The 18325-nt window shown below is 54.5% G+C and overlaps 1 protein-coding gene across 2 annotated transcripts; it reads right to left on the reverse strand.

Moving 5' to 3' along the window:
* Window positions 1-326: 326 nt before the first annotated feature.
* DRD2 (dopamine receptor D2) lies at window positions 327-12192 on the reverse strand. Of its 2 annotated transcripts, XM_008150180.3 has the most exons (7): window positions 11881-12192; window positions 6992-7101; window positions 5851-5987; window positions 4461-4651; window positions 3444-3530; window positions 1671-1998; window positions 327-520 (listed from the first exon to the last, which is right to left on the reverse strand). In XM_008150180.3, the coding sequence occupies exons 1-7, from the start codon at window positions 12163-12165 to the stop codon at window positions 327-329; spliced, it is 1332 nt and encodes a 443-aa protein (XP_008148402.2). In that variant the 5' UTR covers window positions 12166-12192. The 2 variants fall into 2 exon arrangements, with proteins under 2 accessions (XP_008148402.2, XP_054581208.1); XM_054725233.1 differs by lacking the exon at window positions 3444-3530 and having other exon boundaries at window positions 11881-12165.
* Between the last annotated feature and the right edge of the window lie 6133 nt (window positions 12193-18325).

The raw sequence follows: 18325 nt of genomic DNA on the forward strand, positions 1-18325 counted from the left end.
CAGCCTCGAGCCTGACTCTGGCCCCTGCAACACCAGCTCCCGAGAAAGGCCAGAGGGGGCCGCCGTGTCTTTGGTGCCAAGAAGGGTCTGGAAGTGGGAGGGGAGCTCTGTGAGCTGCCACGGAGCCACCGGGTCCAGCCCAAGGGCTGGCACCACCCCTGGCTCTCTACACTACCCTGGCAGAGTGAGGGTATTCCGACAGTGTGGGGCATGGTGCCAAGCTAACACTACAGGGCCTGCCAGGCAAAGGGAAGTCCATCCCACACCCTCCTGCCCAGGGCTCCTAGGGACTGTGGCCGGCGCCGGGCAGGGAGGTGGGCAGCGGGTCAGCAGTGGAGGAGCTTCATGAAGGCCTTGCGGAACTCGATGTTAAAGGTCGTGTAGATGATGGGGTTCACGGCGCTGTTGACATAGCCCAGCCACGTGAAGGCGCTGTACAGGACAGGTGGGATGTTGCAGTCACAGTGAATGTTCAGGATGTGTGTGATGAAGAAGGGCAGCCAGCAGATGATGAACACGCCTGGGGGAGAGGGCGGGGTCAGGCTGGCCCAGGGCAGGGAGAAGCTGGCTGGGAGGGCCCGCACGCAGTGGGCACCTGGACTGCATGCTGCAGGCCCCAGCCCGGACTGATGTCTGTCCCACCCACTCTGGGAGGGATCCTGAGTGTCAAGGCATCGTGTGCACAGGATGCCTTGCTGGAATATTGGGGGCCCCTTGGAGGGAGAGGTGCCTGTGAGGGCAGGACTGCCGGGCAGAGACCCTGTGGGCTGGAGCAGAGGGTCCAGCTTGAACCCTGCTCAGTCGCTCCCAGCGGCATGATCGACCTGCGGTGACCCTGTGCCCTCATTTGTGAAATGAGGATAGTTACACCTGCCCCACGCACATCTCAGAGCTGCTGGTGGGCGTGGAGGTGTCACACACTAGCTGGGTGCTACCTGGAAGACAGGGCACATCAGTCCCTCCTGTACCCAGCCATCCACATCAGTCCTGCCCAGATTTTTGACCTTTATCATCTGGTTTTCCAAGGGACTTTCCTTTGAAAGCACTGCCTTGCAGACAGGACCCGCTGACAGCCATGCCCTCGTTCAGATCGGGCTCTCTCACAGCCCTTTTTAAAATTATTTACAACTTTTGTCCCTTAGGGTCTTGGTTAAGCTCAGGGGGACTGATTTTCCTAATTCCTCAGGAATAGCAATATTAACAAAGATCATAATGGTAACGTTTGTGTGCTCTGTTGCACACTTTATAAAATGCTTTCCCCACCGTCTACCATTGATGACCACACAGCCTTGAGAAGTAATCTACTCGACTGATGGGACTAGAGGGAAAGTGGCTTGCCGGGGTTATGAGGTTCTGGGTTATGATGGTAGACTGGTCAAGTTCACATGCTCTTGAGTCAGACTCCCTAAGGTTAATTGTGGGTCCTCATTGGTCAAGTTATAGGACCACTCCGAACCTCAATTGCCCCATCTGTAAACTGAGCATAATTATGGAGTCTACCTAATAGGGTGCATCCACAGGCTTGGCCTGGACCCGAGAAAGTGCCAGTCCCATGACTCGCCAATGCTGGCTGGGAAGAGGATGGCAGGTAATGGAACCTGCAGTAAGGAGTCCCTCCCTCGTCCAGGGCTGGGCAGAGCTGGGTGTGGCCGGCAGCAGGGCCGACTCACCAAGCACGATGGCGAGCATCTGGGTGGCTTTCCTCTCCTTCTGCTGCGAGAGCTTCCTGCGGCTCAGGGTCTTAAGCGAGGTCCGGGTTTTGCCGTTGGGCATGGACTGGATCTCAAAGATCTTGGCAATCTTGGGGTGGTCTTTGGCATGCCCATTCTTCTCGGGTTTGGCGGAGCTGTCAGGAGTGCCGTGGAGGCTGTGGTGGGACGCGTCGGGGAGGGTCAGCTGGTGGTGGCTGGGCGGGATGGGGCTGTACCGGGTCCTCTCGGGTGGGCTGGTGCTGGAGAGCATCTCCATCTCCAGCTCCTGGGCTCGGCGCGCAGCCTCCTGCAACAGGCAGAGAGCTTGGGTCAAGCTAGGCAAGTCTCAAGCAGGAGCCACCCAGCCGCACCTGGCCTACCTGGCCCCACCTGGCCTCACAGGCCTCCCGGCTCTTCCTTACCTCCCTCTTCAGACTTCTGCGATCACTCAGAGGCAGGGGCTGTCTGGGTACAGGACCCAGGACCCACAGCAGTCCCTGCCTGTGCGGTTATCTGGGCCCCTATCCCAGAGCAATCCTTATGCGTCCTTGGTAACCCCATAACCTTTTGGGGTGGGGTTACTACCCAGGCACTTCTCTTTTATTCACTGAGCAATACTTACTGAGCACCTGCTAAGTGCTGGGTGCTGAGCTGGCCTCTGGGGATAAACTGCTGAGGGATCCCCGGGGCCTGCCCACAGGAGCTCATGCTCAAACAGCAAGAGGGCACTGCTGTGCTCCCTGCAGGCTCACCTGCAGCACCTGCAGCAGCGCTCACACGGCTCCATTTCTCTTAGGCCCCCACACCCTCCCTGCTGGGCTGGGCTGGAGGGCCTCCCAGGTTCTCCCTGAGGTTCCCTGTTCTAGGCCTCAGGTTCTCTGCCTGAACTGCTGCAATGCAGCCTCACTGTGTGCCCAGGTGGTATAACTGGGACGCTGCCTCGGCCCCATCCTGAGTCCCTGTGCTCTGAGTCCTGCTCTTGCTGTGCAGGTAAGTGGTGGGGGCCCTGCTTCCTGAGGACACCTGGCCTGGACTCCACATGTGGCCCTCAGTGGGTTCCCGGGACCACCCGGGGAACGAGACACCTGCTGCTTGGACCCTGGTGCTACTACCACTGGGGTTTGCTGTGATTCTGCACCTCTGGGCTCTCCTTAGAGGCCGCACTTCACACCAGCCCTACGGCTGCTCGGCCCCCACCTCCCCCAGCACCCATCCAGCCTCCAGCCCCAGAACCTGGGGCAGCTCACGCAAGTGCAAAGCACAGCGGAGGCATGGGTTCCAGAGTCACAGGAGTCTGGGCTCAGTTATGTGCTCTCTCACTAACTACCCAGCTTTTGGGGAGTTACCCAACCTCTCAGAGCCTCTGTTTCCTCTTCTGTAAAATGAAGGTGGACGTGATCAATAAGACTTACCTCCCAGGGTTGCTGTGAGGATTTGATGAGATAATAGGAACATGGCAGGTGTTCAATGAATGGTAATAGCCATTCTTATTATTTTTATCTTGTTATTAAGGCCAAGTCCTTTCTCCCAAACATTTTCTTGTGTTAGGAGACCTCTCTGGACCTTGCAGACTTGAGCTGCCCTGCTCATGCCTGTAGTGAGGTGTGTGTGGTGAGTAGCGCCTCCTTCCTTGAGGGATCCAAGGAGGTGCTTATCCCTTTGAGCAGTTGGGGAGGTTTCTGAGAATCATGGCAGGTGGATTTCCCTAGAGGCGGGAAGGCCTGGCTGTGGGTCCCTGGCCTAAACACTTACCACTCTTCGCCTGCTCACAGGGAAACTGCCATTAGACTTCATGATAACGGTGCAGAGTTTCATGTCCTCGGGGTGAGTGCAGCTGCCCTGTGGAGTGAGCCAGCACACTGGTCATCACGGGGAGGAGGGCGGGCACAGAGACCCAGTGCTGGGTAGTCAGGCTGGGCACAGGGGCTCAGAAGAGGGCAGGGAACAGGAGGCTAGGGGCCTGAAGAAGCAATCAAGGTCAGGAGGCAAGAGGTGGGCAGGACGAGGGACAAATGAGCCCTGACTTTTATGGAGCACCTGCCAAGGGTCGGGCGGCATGCTAGGCAGGCTCACATCTCTCTCACACTGAATCCTCAAGTCATCCTTGTGAGGTCGGTATTATGATTCCCATTTAACAGATGAGGAAACTGAGGCTCAGAGAAGTTAAGCAAGTTGCCCAAGGTCACTCAGCGAAAGTGGCAGCGCCAGGATTTGAACCTGATGTGTCTAACCCCAAAGCTCTTGTTCCTTCCATGCCCACATAATGTCTTCCTCAGGGAGGGCTGAGCAGATAGAATTCACAAAAAATGGGGGAAGGGTGGTTAAAGTGGGACAGAATAGAGAAGTAGGCAACAGCAGGGGAGGAAGGAGGAGTTGTGCATAGAAAGGAGGACGGAGAGTGTGGGAAGTAAGGAGATGGGATGGAGATATCAGCGGGAGGGAAAGGGAGGCAGAGGGATCAGAGTGAGGAAAGGAGAAGTGAAGAAAAGAGGAGGAGAGGAGCCCAGGAGGGTGCCAAGGGCTGCTGTGTTCACACAAGGATCTCCAAGCAAAGACTTCTCCCAGGTCATCCCTTCCACCCTCCCACCTCCTACTCCTGGAGATCCAAGTCCCTCCACTGAGGTCCAAGCCTTTGAGGTCCAAGCCTGCTCGGAGCTCCCCATCCTGGACTCCCTCCTGCTGCAGTGTCCCAGGTCCCCACTGAGCACTAGATGACCCACCTCAGTGATGGTTAAGTGGGGACCTTGGAGGGGAGGGGGATCTTGGGACCTTGAGTGGGGCCTTCAGGTTGGCCCTGAAAGCCCGGCTGCTGCGCTTGGTGTTGACCCGCTTCCGGCGCCTCCGGAGGACTATGTAGATCTTGATGTAGACCAGCAGGGTGACGATGAAGGGCACATAGAAGGAGACGACGGAGGAGTAGACCACGAAGGCGGGGTTGGCGATGATGCACTCGCTCTGTTCTGGAGGAGGGAGAGCCCAGGGGTGGGGGAGGGGGATCAGCAGGCCCAGGGGCCAGAGTGTGGCCCCTCCACCAAAGGGGCAGGGCACAGGTGCAGGGACTAGACTAGACTTGTACGGTAGCCTGGAAGGGCCAGATGCAAGCAAATGCGCAGCCTACGTCAGAGCATTAAAAACACAACCGTGAGCAAAAAGCTAAGCTGTGATCGATGCTTCCCATTTTTTTCCATTAATATTCCATTACTACATCGGCATTAGTTCTGCCACCTATGAGCACACAAGTGGAGCCAGGATGTTTGGAAAAAATGCCCAAAGAAATTTATTTTAAGAGAGTAAGCTATTATTTTAGCCTTTCCTGTATGCTAGGGGGAGATCTGGAATCTTTCAATTTTAGGGGCAAGGTAACTGGGTTCTGTTTGCTGAACGCACCTGTGTTCCCACACTCCCTCCAGGTCTAGTAGATGTCTGTCCGCTATCTCAGGGCCTCTCCAGATTAATCCGAGCATATTGAGGCCTGTTCCCGCTTCTTGCAATTCCCACAAGAGTAAGATTTGTACCAAGGTTTCACGGCTTCATTGTGCACTATTGTCCTGCAGTGCCCTCCACAGGCACCCCTGCATTGCTCTGGCCTCCCAGACAAGAGTGAGCTTGAGGCCACATCAGCAGGCAGGCACAGTGCCTCTTCTGCCTGAGATGCTCCGGCTGCCTCTCGAAGGGCAGGCCATGGTGTGCCAACCTCCCTCTTGTTTCTACCTTTCCTGCCCCCGGTGGCCGAGGCCTGGCCTGAGCTCAGCTGGCCCTGGGGCTGCAGCCTCTCTACACAAATACCATTGCCAGGGGTGACGAGGCCCAGTAGCCTCACACATGTGCACACACACGCAACAGGAATACACATGCAGTTTGTGAGGCTATCTGGCCTGCTTACGTCTAATAAACAAAGTTGAAAATAGCCAGACATCCTCCTGAATCATTATTCCCACCCCTCTCCCAACTCCATGGTGCCTCAGATCATTCATTACTCTTTTCTGGCCCAACCAGGTACCACATGGAGTCAGGCTTGGCCCGGGAGACCCACCCTGGCCTTAGTCCAGGGTGGCAATCGGGCCCCCATGGGTCTCCACCACGTCTGTGCTGGGGACTCAGCTCCCATGGGATCCTGCGTTGAGGCCAGCTGAGCCTCGGCAGGCAGAGCAGGGCTCACCTGTGTTGTTGAGTCCAAAGAGCAGCGGACAGGAGATGGTGAAGGACAGGACCCAGACGATGGCAATCATGACGGTGACTCGGCGCTTGGAGCTGTAGCGTGTGTTGTAGAGCATGGGCATGGCCACAGCCGTGTACCTGCAAGGGAACCAGGGGAGGGGGGACCCCTCACTCCACAACATGCACAACCAGAGACACCCACTCTTTGGGGGTGGACAACTGGTCCCCCTCCATGAAGCCCACCTATTTGCTCTAAATCAACCCTCCTTCTTGTCCCCAATTCAGACAGCGAGAACAATGTTGCTGCCCAATTGACTGCTTGATGACTAACTGGCTACCATTAATCCTGGGCCATCTTTTACCCCAGGCCCTCCACTTGGATCTCATGGCCTGGGTCTTTGTGCCTTTGAGACCCCACCTACTCCACCTGTGCTGAGCCCACTGGAGGTGGACGTGTTTGTTGATGGACTGGTAGCCAGAATCCTAGAGCAAGGGTTAAGCCCATTCAGCAGAAAACAATAACAATAGGAATCATGTATGAACCCTCACATTCCTCTACCAGTACAGGAAGTGCTGGGTAGAGGAATTAGCTTGTTTCATCTTCCAATAATACTACAAAGGGAGTCGGGCCGGGGCTCTGGGAGCCCACGTGGCCTGTGTGTACAAATCAGTGAAAGGCTCCAAGGACACAGCTCAGCAAGGTGAGCACAGCCTGGGCCCCCGGGGCATGTGCCCTGTGCTGGACATAAATGCCTAACAGACACCATGCCTCCTGGGTAGGTGTCGTCACCCTTGTGTCTGGACAATGAAACTAGGGTTCTGAGAACCTCCATAATCTCCCCAAGGTCACCAAGTAGAAAGTGAAAGAACTGGGGCTCCAGTTAGAATCAACTGCTTTTCCCATGTACCAGTCTGGATAGTCTTAGAAGCATCACTGTCCGTAAGATGTACTTTCCTAGCTAGGCACGCATGCACCTACACATATGTGCTGGTGTGTATATATACACACACATATACACATAGGCACACATGCACATAAGCACACTGACTCACAAGCACAAAGCCAGCCACATGGCATCATAGACAGAGCCTGACTCTGAAGGCGAGGTGGGGCAGCCTGAAGGTGGAAGGCCTGGGCTCACCTGTCGATGCTGATGGCACACAGGTTCAGGATGCTTGCTGTGCACATCATGACGTCCAGAGTGACAAAGATGTCACAGTGAATCCTGCTGAATCTCCACTCGCCCACCACCTGCGGACAAAGCAACATGATGGTGACAGAAGAGGGAGATTAGCTCGGGCTTGGTAGCTCAGCTCTCCTGGATGAGGCCAGGCCACGGCGCAGACGGCAGCTGGGGGGCCTGTGGTCTCTGCCTGAGGTCTGGGCATGAAGAGGGGCAACAAAGGGAGTCATGCCCATGATGTCCAAGGCCCTTGGCCCTGGGCCCTCTCCTAGACACATAAAGCCACTTTGTGCCAAGAACTAAGCTAGAAGAAAGATGACCAGCCGATACTGAGTGCTCCAACTTTTTATCTGTAAAACATTTGTGTGGTCACCTGCGACCCCCATTTTACCAACAAGGAGACCAAGCCTCAGAAAAGGGGGGTGACTTGCCCAGAACACTCGGCTCAGCATCTGGTCCTGCTCTGGCCCATATGTCTGGGGACCAGGTGGCTCCTTCAGTGCCCACAATGGTGTGCGGCGCAGGGTAGGGGCCCAGTAAGTGCCTGCTAGTAACCATGGAGAAGACAATGACCTGATGAAACAGAGACAACATTTCTGTTCCTTGTTATACCTGGAGAATGAAAGAAGGAAAGTTTGAGCTAGGCTCTTAGGAACCCCAGAGTGGGCTGGGGAGGGGCGGTAAGGATATAGCCTTGGAATGATGGGATAGGAGGAGTCCAGCTACTCGCAGGAGCATTTTGCTTCCCTCCCCTGCCCCCACCACACACACTCATACCCCCCTACACACACACACACACACACACACACACACTCCCATACCCCCTGCACATCCACACCCCACACCTCCGTTTATATACAGGTCCCCACGTCCACACAGCAGGCTGGCCCTGGCAACTTTGAAGTCTGAAGCAGCCCCCTCCCCCTCCCTGCGCAGATTCAGGACAGGAGATGCACCTGGGCCTCTACCAACAGGAGAAAAGAGGAGCAGGGAAGCCCGCTCAGGTGACGGTGACACGGGCAGGGCAGCGCCCACGCTGTGCTCACAGCACAGCCGGCTAATTATAACCCTGCTCGTTCTCAGCGCTGCCCTCTTCTCTGCTCTCAGGCAGAAAACCAAGTGTTGGCATTTAAGCTCAGGGCCGGGCAGTGCAGCTGCTGTGGTGGAGTGTGGAGACAGGAAGCCTCTGGTGGCACTGCCCTCTCTCAGGCTCTTGGAGCACAGGGGTCCCTGTGCCTCAGATGCAGCGCTGACCAGGCGGGCAGGGGCTGAATGCCCTGTGGGGAGGAGGGGATGGAAGGGCTTCCCTGGCATAAATGAAGCCTACCTTTTGGCATCTCTGGGAGAGTTGCAGACTCCCCTGTCCATGTGCGCACCCCCACCTGCAGCCTCTCCTGCACTAGGATTTCAGGGCTGTTCTCACGCCCCTGGAACCTAGTCTGGACCTTCTACATCCGCCCTGCTTCCTTCTTTCCTGTAGACCCTTCGTGTGTGCCAGGCTCTGTCCCGGACTCTGGTGAACAGGACACTGGTGAACAGGACTGACAAGTCCCTGCCTCCAGGAGCTCGGGCTCCCCGCCCCCACTGGTCTCTCTGGAGGAAACTAGGGCAGCTTTCCTCCCAGTTTCAGGAGTAACTGCTGGAGAAGGCAGTCAGGGCAGCTGACTCAGACGCTCAGGGGATGTATTGGTACCCACTATCTCTAGAACACCTACTGTGGGCATGTACGTTAGCTCCTAGGAAAGGGGTAGCTTCCGTCCAGTCATGGAGGAGGGAGCTGGGCTTTCACCACTCGGGTGTGGAGCTGGGGGCAGAGGCAGATCCGTGGTAGCAGAGCCTGTGCTCTCTCCTAAGCTGTCTTGGGAGGCCCAGCAGGCTTGTCCACAGAGGAGATAATTACGTAAAAGGTACTAAATTAACCAAGTGTGAAAGGACAGATTCTAATTGCAAAGGTTCTAGTTGGGGCCCAACAGGAAAATGGACTTGTCCAAAGTCTCCTGGTGATTTAGAAGCAGAGAGAGGACCGGACCCCAGGCTTCTCTCTGCACCTTTGGCCACCACTCACTGATTCTTGCTCACAGGAAGCGGAGACCTGCGGACGGGCCTTGAGCTGGCTGGCTAAATCCTAATAACTAGCACATATTAGGCACTCACTGTGTCAGGCACTGTTCCGAACACTCACACTCCTACCCGTGGCATGTGACAGCAAGCCTCTGAAGCTAATGACATGGCAGCCACACCTCAAAGCCTCCAGCACCCTCCCCGCAGAGCCTGGGGTGCAGGCCCCGCTCCCTCCCCTGGATGATTCTCTGACAGCATCCCTTCTTTCTGCACCATATCCTTGTCCCCACACACCAAGTCATATGCCCCTGCGGCGTTCCCACATCTCCTGTGGGGCAGCTCTATTTGTCACATCCACCAGACTGCTCATACATGTTGAATGAGTGACTAACCAACCCTGCAATCTGAGTCTGCTCCCTTCTCAGTGTCACCTGCTTACTGGGAACACGCACAGGGATCCCCCCTCAGAGGATGAGGCCAGGGGACAGTGCAAACAGCCGCTCCCTTCCCTCGGGAGCCCTCCAGGGGAAAGTGGCCGCGTCGGGGATGGAGCCTAATCCTCCCACTCCAACCCCAGGGTGCTTTCCATGTGCCAAGTGGAACAGACGATGCACAGGCAGTTCCACATCAGACACATGCTGACACGGCAGGCTACTGGAGGCACTTACTACCGCTGGGAATGGACGAGATGGAAAGTTCCAGACAACAAAGGGTGCAGTATGTGGTTGCAAGAATCTTTGGACAGAATGTTGGGATAGAGAGAGACTTTACTTGGGACATTCTCGAGGGACAATAAGTAGCTGAGACCATGTCCTGTGAGTAGGGTTCCCTGTCCTGTGAGTAGGGCTCTTGTTTTAGGGGAGACTGTGAGAAGCCATTCTCCACCCTGCCCCTGAAACTCCGCGCTTTCCCTTTAAACAGTGGTGAACAGGCATGTTCAGGGACTATCTGTTCAGGGACTCAGAGATCCCTAGGAGCCCAGTACAGCCCATGTGGAGAGTCGGCCCTCCCCTAGAGTGTGGTGGGGTGGTGGGTCTGAAGCCCAGAATGCACGCCCATAGCCCCGGGCAGAGCACATCTCACTCTGGGAAGAGGGTGCCTCTTGCCTGGCACGGGTGGGTCCCCTGTCTGGGGAGGTGCTGATATCTATGGCCATTTCGTTTGAATACCACTGACATGGCTGACTCGTACACAGTGCTTATTACGTGCGGCTTCCATGATAAGCACCTTTTCTATATTAGTTCATCCAATTCTCAAACAACGCTATGCGATAGATACTATTGTTATCGCCACTCTATAGGCAAGAAGACTGACACACAGAGAGGTCATTTTCCCTGGTGGTCCGAGGCCGGGCCGCCCCTGAGCGCGAGCAGGAGGGGACAGGCCTGTGAGGTAAGGAGGGCTCCTCGGGGACAGGACCCCCGACAGACGCGGATGAGCAGAGTCGGGGCCTCATATACTGGGGTCGCGGAGGAATGAGCCCTGGCCTGTGGCACCCCTCTCTTTCTGTGTTGTTTTGTCTTTCGTGTGTTCCCTTTTGGCTCTTCCTTAGCGCTCCCTCGGGCACTCTAGGAAGCTCCAGCTGTTTGGACTGTGCTGAGGACCCCAGGAGTGACACAGCTCGCTGATGGTGGTGCAGCGAGCCCTGGGAGAGGAGTGCGCTTTGACCGGCCTCCTCCCTCTCCTCACCCTCTCAGCTGCTCCTACTGATGTCCTCTTCTCCATCAAACCTGCCAAGGGCTCATGTTTTCTTGAAAGAAGGGCTTGCCCCCTGGCCCAGGTAACTCTTCTCTAGCCCGGGGCCGGAAGGAAACAGCTCCGTCATGGTCATGGCCAGCACTGGCTCTTTCCTGACCGCCTGGCCAGATGCCTATGCACCCAGACTCCACCCAGAACCCCTGGTGGAGACAGGGGCAGGACCCAGATTGTGCCCACTCACAGGCCCTTCCATCTGCCCGCCAGCTTGGAAAAGCACCCACCGGGAGGTGGGTCCCCTTAGGGGCTTCTTATAGTGCTTCTCCCTGTGCTATGTGATCTGGGTGAAGACAGACACCTTCTCAAAGCTTCTGTTTCCTCTCTAAAGTGAGAGAGCAGCATCGGCTCCCAGGACCAGCATGAGTGCTTGTGGAGTCTGGGTCTGAACCTGCCTGCACGGTGCCTGGACCACAGCCGGCTGCCCACTCACCATGCTGAGGCACAGAGCTGGGCTCTGTCCCGGCCGAGCAGTGGTGACTGGTCCCTCCTGAGGAAGGAGCTGCAGCCAGTTCCCAGAGGCCTCAAACTTGGGGGAAAGAGAAGGGAGGAGGAGAGCAGCAGCCCCCACTTTTGAAGCGGGAAAGAGGAATGGAGCGTTCAGGCCTGGAAGCAGGAACATGTCCATCCTTGGGGGCTCTCATCAATGACTCCCATTTCCAGCAGGGCCGATGAACGTTCTGGGGGCCAGACAGAGTGCCGGCTGGGCCCGCCAAGAGGCCACCTGACTTCTGTGAAATGGCGATAATACATTGGTCTCTCGGGGCTGCAGTGAGGACACTATTAGAAAATGCTGTGAATAAAGGACTTAACACTAGGTCTGGCACTGAGTAAGGACTCTGTAACTGGTAATTGGGATGTTTAAGAAGACAATCTACCCATTTCATGAGAGAAAAACTGAGGCCAGAGTGGAGAGGAGACAATCTGAGAGAGCACCAGGCAACTTGTGGGTAGAAAGCAGTGAGGAGCCTGGACTGGCGCCCAGCACGGTGTTCTCTGGAGAAGGTGCTGAGTGAGGCAGGGCCCAGACCTACCTCCAGGTAGACAACCCAGGGCATGACGAGCGTGGCTACGAGGAGGTCGGCGACGGCGAGGCTGACGATCAGGTAGTTGGTGGTGGTCTGCAGTGCCTTCTCGCGGGACACGGCCATGCACACCAGCACGTTGCCAAAGACGATGATGAAGATGAGCAGGGTGAGCAGCATGGCATAGTAGTTGTAGGGGGGCTTGTCGGCCTTCCCCGCAGACCCGTTGAAGGGCCGGCTCCAGTTCTGGCTCTCCAGGTCGTCATCGTACCAGGACAGGTTCAGTGGATCCATTGGGGCAGCGGGGCCACCGGGTGGCCAGGCTCTGACTGGGAGAAATGGACACAGGGAGTGAGCAGGAGGCCCTCCCAGAGCAGGCTGCCTCCCAGGGAGGACTCTGGAGCTAAAACCAACCATTAGAAGTTAATAGAGAAATCCTCCAGCCTCAGAATGTTAAGTGTTGTATCCAACAATTTTCTTAAAACATGGCAGCCTGCTGCCACTACTCTGCTAGCAAGTTTTGCAGATGGTAAAATAAATGAGCCAGTATAATTTTTGAAGAAGTATAATAACATAAATGAGCTTGAGAAGAGCTGACCACTCATTATTCATTTATTCAACAAACACATATGAAGGGCATCCCATACAGTACACACCTAAGGCAAGTTAGTGAGGAGTCCCGGCTTCTAATGTTAGGAATAGAAATATGCATTCCTTCATTCTTGCTTCTGTAAATATTTGCGGAGCATTGCTCTACATGGTGCTAGAAACATAGGCAGGAGCAAAATATACATGGCTCTCCAGCTCACAGTCTAAAAGAAACAATGGCCAATTAATCACCCAATTATCTGTGAGTGGTCGGCTCTAGGAAATAGAATGGGGGAGACACCTAGCCTAGTTTAGAGATTTAACAAAGGCTTTCCAGAGGAAGTGATGTTTAACAGACACCTTAAGGTGTGTAGGAATTAGCCAGGTAAAGAGTTGGGAGTCAGGGGAGGGTCTAGACATAGGAGTCAGTGGACAGAGCTAGAGAGCAGGTGTCAGCGTGGGAGCTCCTGAAAGGCCGGGCGCAGAGGGCTGCCAGGTGCTGGTCAGGGCTGCTGCATGTGGAGGAGAGCATGGCGGGAAGTGAGGTGTGGCTATCACTCAGGTAAGAGAGGTGCTGGTGCAGGTGAAAGTAGTGAGGATGAGACTGCAAAGAAGTGTTCAGCATCAGGAGCTAACCTGGAGATATCGAGTCATGGCATTTGGTCACGGGGTAGATGTGGGTGAGGGCCCTGGGGGCAAGCAGGGAGGGAGCTGTAGAGGATAACTCTGGATCTCCCCATTGGGTCTGGGCGCCGGCGGCGCTGTCCCTGAGGAACGGGAGCAGCGGCTCAGAGGCAGTCGGAGGGCTGATGAGCTTGACAGCCTGTGTTTCGGTTGTGACTGAAACATAATGCACACATAATAGAGCTGGCTTTCCTGCTAACAAAAGTGTTCCTATTTCACACAATGGAATTAAATTTATCAGTATTTCAAGGCATTCCGCACAAAGCACCATGATTTCCAGGTGCTATGGAAATCACTCATGCCATCTGGATGAACACGGTACCGGGTCCAAGTCAGGGCAGAGGCGCAGCAGCCACTGCAGTCAGGGGGACCCCATCTCTAACCTGGGAGAAGGGTCTGCCCACCTCTATGCCCTTGAGACTTGCCTGGAAGTGAGGAAGCAGGACTGGACAGAGAAGCTGGGCTGCTCTGCAGCCACACCAATGGCCTCAGGTGTCCCCCTCAAGGAGCCTTGTGAAGTTGCCTGAATTAGGGCAACGGGGTCAGGCCTTTGTCTCTTCTCATCACTGTGCGCTGTCCCCGGGAAAGGGTGTGGGCTTGAGACAGGCATCTCTCTTCAATCACCAAGAAGGTGGCCCGGCCACGCACTGTCCACCGTCGACACGCCCAGTGTGGGGAAGGAGTGCGGTAGCTGCACGGGGGATGAGCTAACATGGATGAGCTAACATGGGTGCACACCAGCACCCACCGCAGTCCAGAAATCCGAGAGGACCTGCACATGGGCACGGCTGGGGTGTTCATGGGAAGCTTCCTGGAGGGGGTAAACTTAAACTGGGACTTCAAATTATGGGTACAGTTTAGATGGCAAATATGAGATTGTCAGTCAGGGAGGGCTGGGGAGCACACATTCCACTGTCTGCTGCTAATGCCACAGGGCAACGGGGAGTCCCCTCCCCCGAGGCCGGAAAATGGTTCACTGTTGCAGTAAATTTTCTAATTTACTATTTATTCTCAATTGTTCTGGTTGCTTTTTACTGATACAAATGTAATATATTCACATTATAGAAAGAATGGGGCCCTAGCCGGTTTGGCTCACTGGCTAGAGCAGGCGTCCTCAAACTATGGCCCACGGGCCACATGCGGGTGTTTTTTGCCGTTTTGTTTTTTTACTTCAAAATAAGGTATGTGCAGTGTGCACAGGAATTTGTTCATAGTTTTTTTTAAACTATAGTCCGGCCCTCCAACGGTCTGAGGGACAGTGAACTGGCCCCCTGTTTAAAAAGTTTGAGGACCCCTGGGCTAGAGCGTCAGCCTGGGGACTGAAGGGCCCCAGGTTTGATTCTGGTCAAGGACATGTACATCCCCAGCAGGGGTTGTGCAGGAGGCAGCTGATCTATGCTTCTTTCTCATCAATGTTTCTAACTCCCTATCCCTCTCCCTTCTTCTCTGTAAAAAATCAATAAAATATATTTTAAAAAATGGTTGTAACATTGTAATGCTGGTTTTACCCTAAAAAAAAAAGAAGAATGTAAAATGCCTAAATGCCTATAGACCCTATTAACATCTTGGTACAGGCTCGTCTTCCAGCCCCAGTCCCTCCCGTGTCCTCAGCACCCTCCCTACCTGCCGCTGACAGTTCACATTTCTCACAAGCAGGGCCGCCTGGCTGGCTCTCACACCGGATCACGCTGAGCAGGCATTCAAACCTCAGCAAATCCACCCCCACCAGTAAGGTGCCCTAGCATGAGAGGCACTGAGATAACAGGGGCTGAAGACCAAAAACCTGGTTCAAATCCCAGCTCTACCCTTGTGAGCTCTGGCGTCTTGGCCAGATCATTTGGCTTTCCTGAGCCTCAGTTTTCTCATCTATAAAATGGAGAGAGCGATTATTGTTGTGAGGGTTAAGTAAGGTGGCGCATGTGTGACCAGCACAAGTAAACCTCAAGGAATGTTAACTTTAAAAACCAAACCAAGCAAAAAGATGAAAAGAAACAAGTAATAAGGCTTATTTCCCCTTGGGAGGGAGTAAGAAAAAAAAAAAAAAGGCAAGTTTGTTCCTAAACCATGGGTGCAGGATAAAGGTGAGTGACCCTTGGGGTGGGGTGGCAGCTGGCCTGGAAGATCCAGCACTCCCAGCCCACCTGCTATATAGTCAGCAACTGTAATACCAATTGTCGTATTTCCTAGGCTCCAATACAGAACGCATGAACACAAACAGCAGTGTGGTGATTGCCAGAGGGAAGCCAGAGGGAGTGGGGTGGGGTTGTGGGGGGGGCGGGGGAGAAGGAGGCCTAATATACAGTGATAGGAGGAGATGTGACTTTGGGTGATGGGCACACAATGCAATATACAGATCTTGCAACACCTGAAACCTATATGTTCATGCTGACCAATGTCACCCCAATCGGTTTAATAAATAAATACTTTTTAAAAGACAGAATTCAATGTTATATGCACCATTGTTTCATGTGCCACTAGGAAATAAAATATGCCATCAAACCCCAACACAGGGGTCCAGTGTAAAATGAATTCTGATTTCAGAGACATTAAAATGCTGGTGGGGTGTGTGTCAACTTGGGATGAATGAAAAACAGTGACCTCCTGGCATTTTACTACTGGCATTTTCCCTCAGATACCTGCCCTTGCCCTGCCCCTCTAGCTTCTCCATCCAGGTGGATATTGCCTCTGGCAGCAGGGGAGAGCACCAGGTAACCTGGCCTGGGCCTGGCTCCACAGAAGCCAGGTGAAGTCAACACCCCCCTTGTGTAGGTGGGGAGCGCCAAGGCCACACAGCAGCCGCACCCTGGATTTGCCAGGTGGTCCAAATGTCCTGTGGGGTTTTTTTTCCTGGTTTTGTTTTTGTTTTAAATGAAGATTGGCTGAATGTATAACCCAAGATGAATTATTCTTAACAGTCATAAGACTTTTCAGATAAGTAAGATACCAGTATTTTACTTTGTTGTTGTTGTCAGAGCAAGTATTTCGATTTGGTGATATGAAAATACCAACTTCCATACATCATCCACCTTCATCTTCCTCCCAGGTGGCTCCTGCTTCACGTGGAAAAGCTCTAAATCACAGTCCCCAATCATTGAGCATTTAGCTAGCGCTAAATGTGTACATGGTCACTGCCATTTCTTAGCACTTACTAATTTAGCTATGCAGTCCTATCTCCAGGGAGAGGAATGGGTGATCTAATTCTGCTGCTGTGGACACCCCCAAATTCATATTTTGGAGCTCTAACTTGCCCTCTTCCAAGGTGATGGTATTTGGAGGTAGGGACTTTGGGAGGCGGTTAGGTCTAGATGAGGTCATGAGGGTGGGGTCTTCGTGATGAGATGCATATCCTCATAAGAAGAGATGCAGGAGAGCTTGCTCTCCCTGTATCTGCCACATGAGCACACAGTGAGAGACAGCCATACATGCTGGGAAGAGTCCTCCCCAGAAACAGGTCAGGACTTCAGCCGTCCAACACCCAGACATGTCTGCTGTTTCAGCCACTCGACCTATGGTATTTCAGGATGGCAGCCTGAGCTGTCCAAGACGCCTGCGGATTCCAGGCTCCCTCTAGCAAGGGCTGCCTCTCCCCCAAGGTCCCATCCTCATCTTCTCTATGCAGCAAAGCGGGCAGCTGCTGCTCCCACCTCCCCCTCCCCAGGCCATGCTCACAGATGGGCTCCAGGCTCTGCTTTCTCCGCTGCTCTGGTGTGTGGGACACAGGCGGGAGCCAGGAATATGGGAATCTCCATTTGTGGGTGGCCTGCAAGCCTCAAAGTACCTGGCCCTCACCTGCCTCCAGTACTCATCGCCCTGCCCCAGCTCAGAAGGGCACGGGTCTACTGAAAAATCTTCCAGAATCATCCACTCCAGTGGTCAGTACCCTCCATCAAGTCCTCCCTCACACCCGGCCCACCTCCAGCCTGCTGTGGTCTCTGTGTCCTTCGAGCCTACACAGCAGCTTTGCAGCAAGGTGTCTGCAATGAACCGAGGAGTGTGGGGATACCGGGGCATGTGGAATGTGGAGCTACGTTTCCAGGCTCCTCTGCCATTTACCCTTAGTGCCTTACAGATGGCCGGTTTTCTGTGTGTGCCCAACTTGAGAATTTGCTAGCTCTGGGGCTGGGATGGGGTAGGGAAGTAGATGTTGCAGCAAGGAGGTGGGCTGCTCTCTCCCCGTCACACCCAGCCTGCAAATAGAAATGGCTTCTCCCGAGTATGCTGGACGAAAACTCCTTTCAAGCTCCACAGTTCGAGGCTGACCACTAGCGCTGGCATTTTCTCTCAGAGAAACTTGGAGGCTATTGTCACCCTTGGGCCCCAGCCTGGTGGGGTGGGGACAAAAGGGCCCATCTCTTAGGGCAGCCTGGAGCCCTGGAGGAAAGCTGGCTGGTCCCAGAGGAGAGAGGAGAGGATTCCATTGATCTGGTTGCAATGTGATTCCATCCTCCAGCAAGACTCTGGGGCCCAGGGCCCAGAGGTGGGGCTGAGGCACCCTCAGCACAGCATAAACTCAAGCAACCTGGTTCCTGTGTGCTGCCTCCTCTGGAAGTTTGGCATTTGAAGGAATCAAATTGTCTAATTAAAACGGAACAATCCCTTATCAGGCTGGATGGCGGGTGAGACACTGCTGTCTCAAACACATCATTTTCCCTTCTTTTCTGAGACTTGAAGCATTTGAGTGAAAAAAGGAAGGGGGGGGGTAACATTTGCATTTCAAAAGCCATTTGTTGGAGAGACCTCATTTGGATGGGAATTGGGACTAAGTGGGTAAGGGCTCCTGCTAGGACCCCCTAATTCAAGCCACGTCTGCTCCTCCAGTCAAAGGTCCAGGCTGTGACTCGAGGGTGGGCCCTTCCCCAGCTCCCCCTGCAGCTTTAGGAAGAAAGAGTGGGAGGGGAGAGGAGAGGGGAGGAAGCATCTTGTTCCTTCCTACTCCAAAGGGAAAAGGAGAAGAGTCACTGAACAATGCCTCACTTACTGTCCCGGAGGGCTGCCCCGGAGGGCTGCCCCAGCAGGGGACAGAGGAATGCGGACCTTGGGACTCAGGGTCCCAGAGCTCTAGGCTGGGCAGCCACAGGGAGAGCCCCTGAGCCCAGGCCTTGGGAAGGCCTCTGTGGTGGGCAGACAGGGACAGTCCCATTTTATCTCCATGGTAAGGCCTCCAAGCGCTGGGGCTGGGGCT

The sequence above is a fragment of the Eptesicus fuscus genome, chromosome 13, assembly GCF_027574615.1.
Source record: "Eptesicus fuscus isolate TK198812 chromosome 13, DD_ASM_mEF_20220401, whole genome shotgun sequence".
Lineage (NCBI taxonomy): Eukaryota > Metazoa > Chordata > Mammalia > Chiroptera > Vespertilionidae > Eptesicus > Eptesicus fuscus.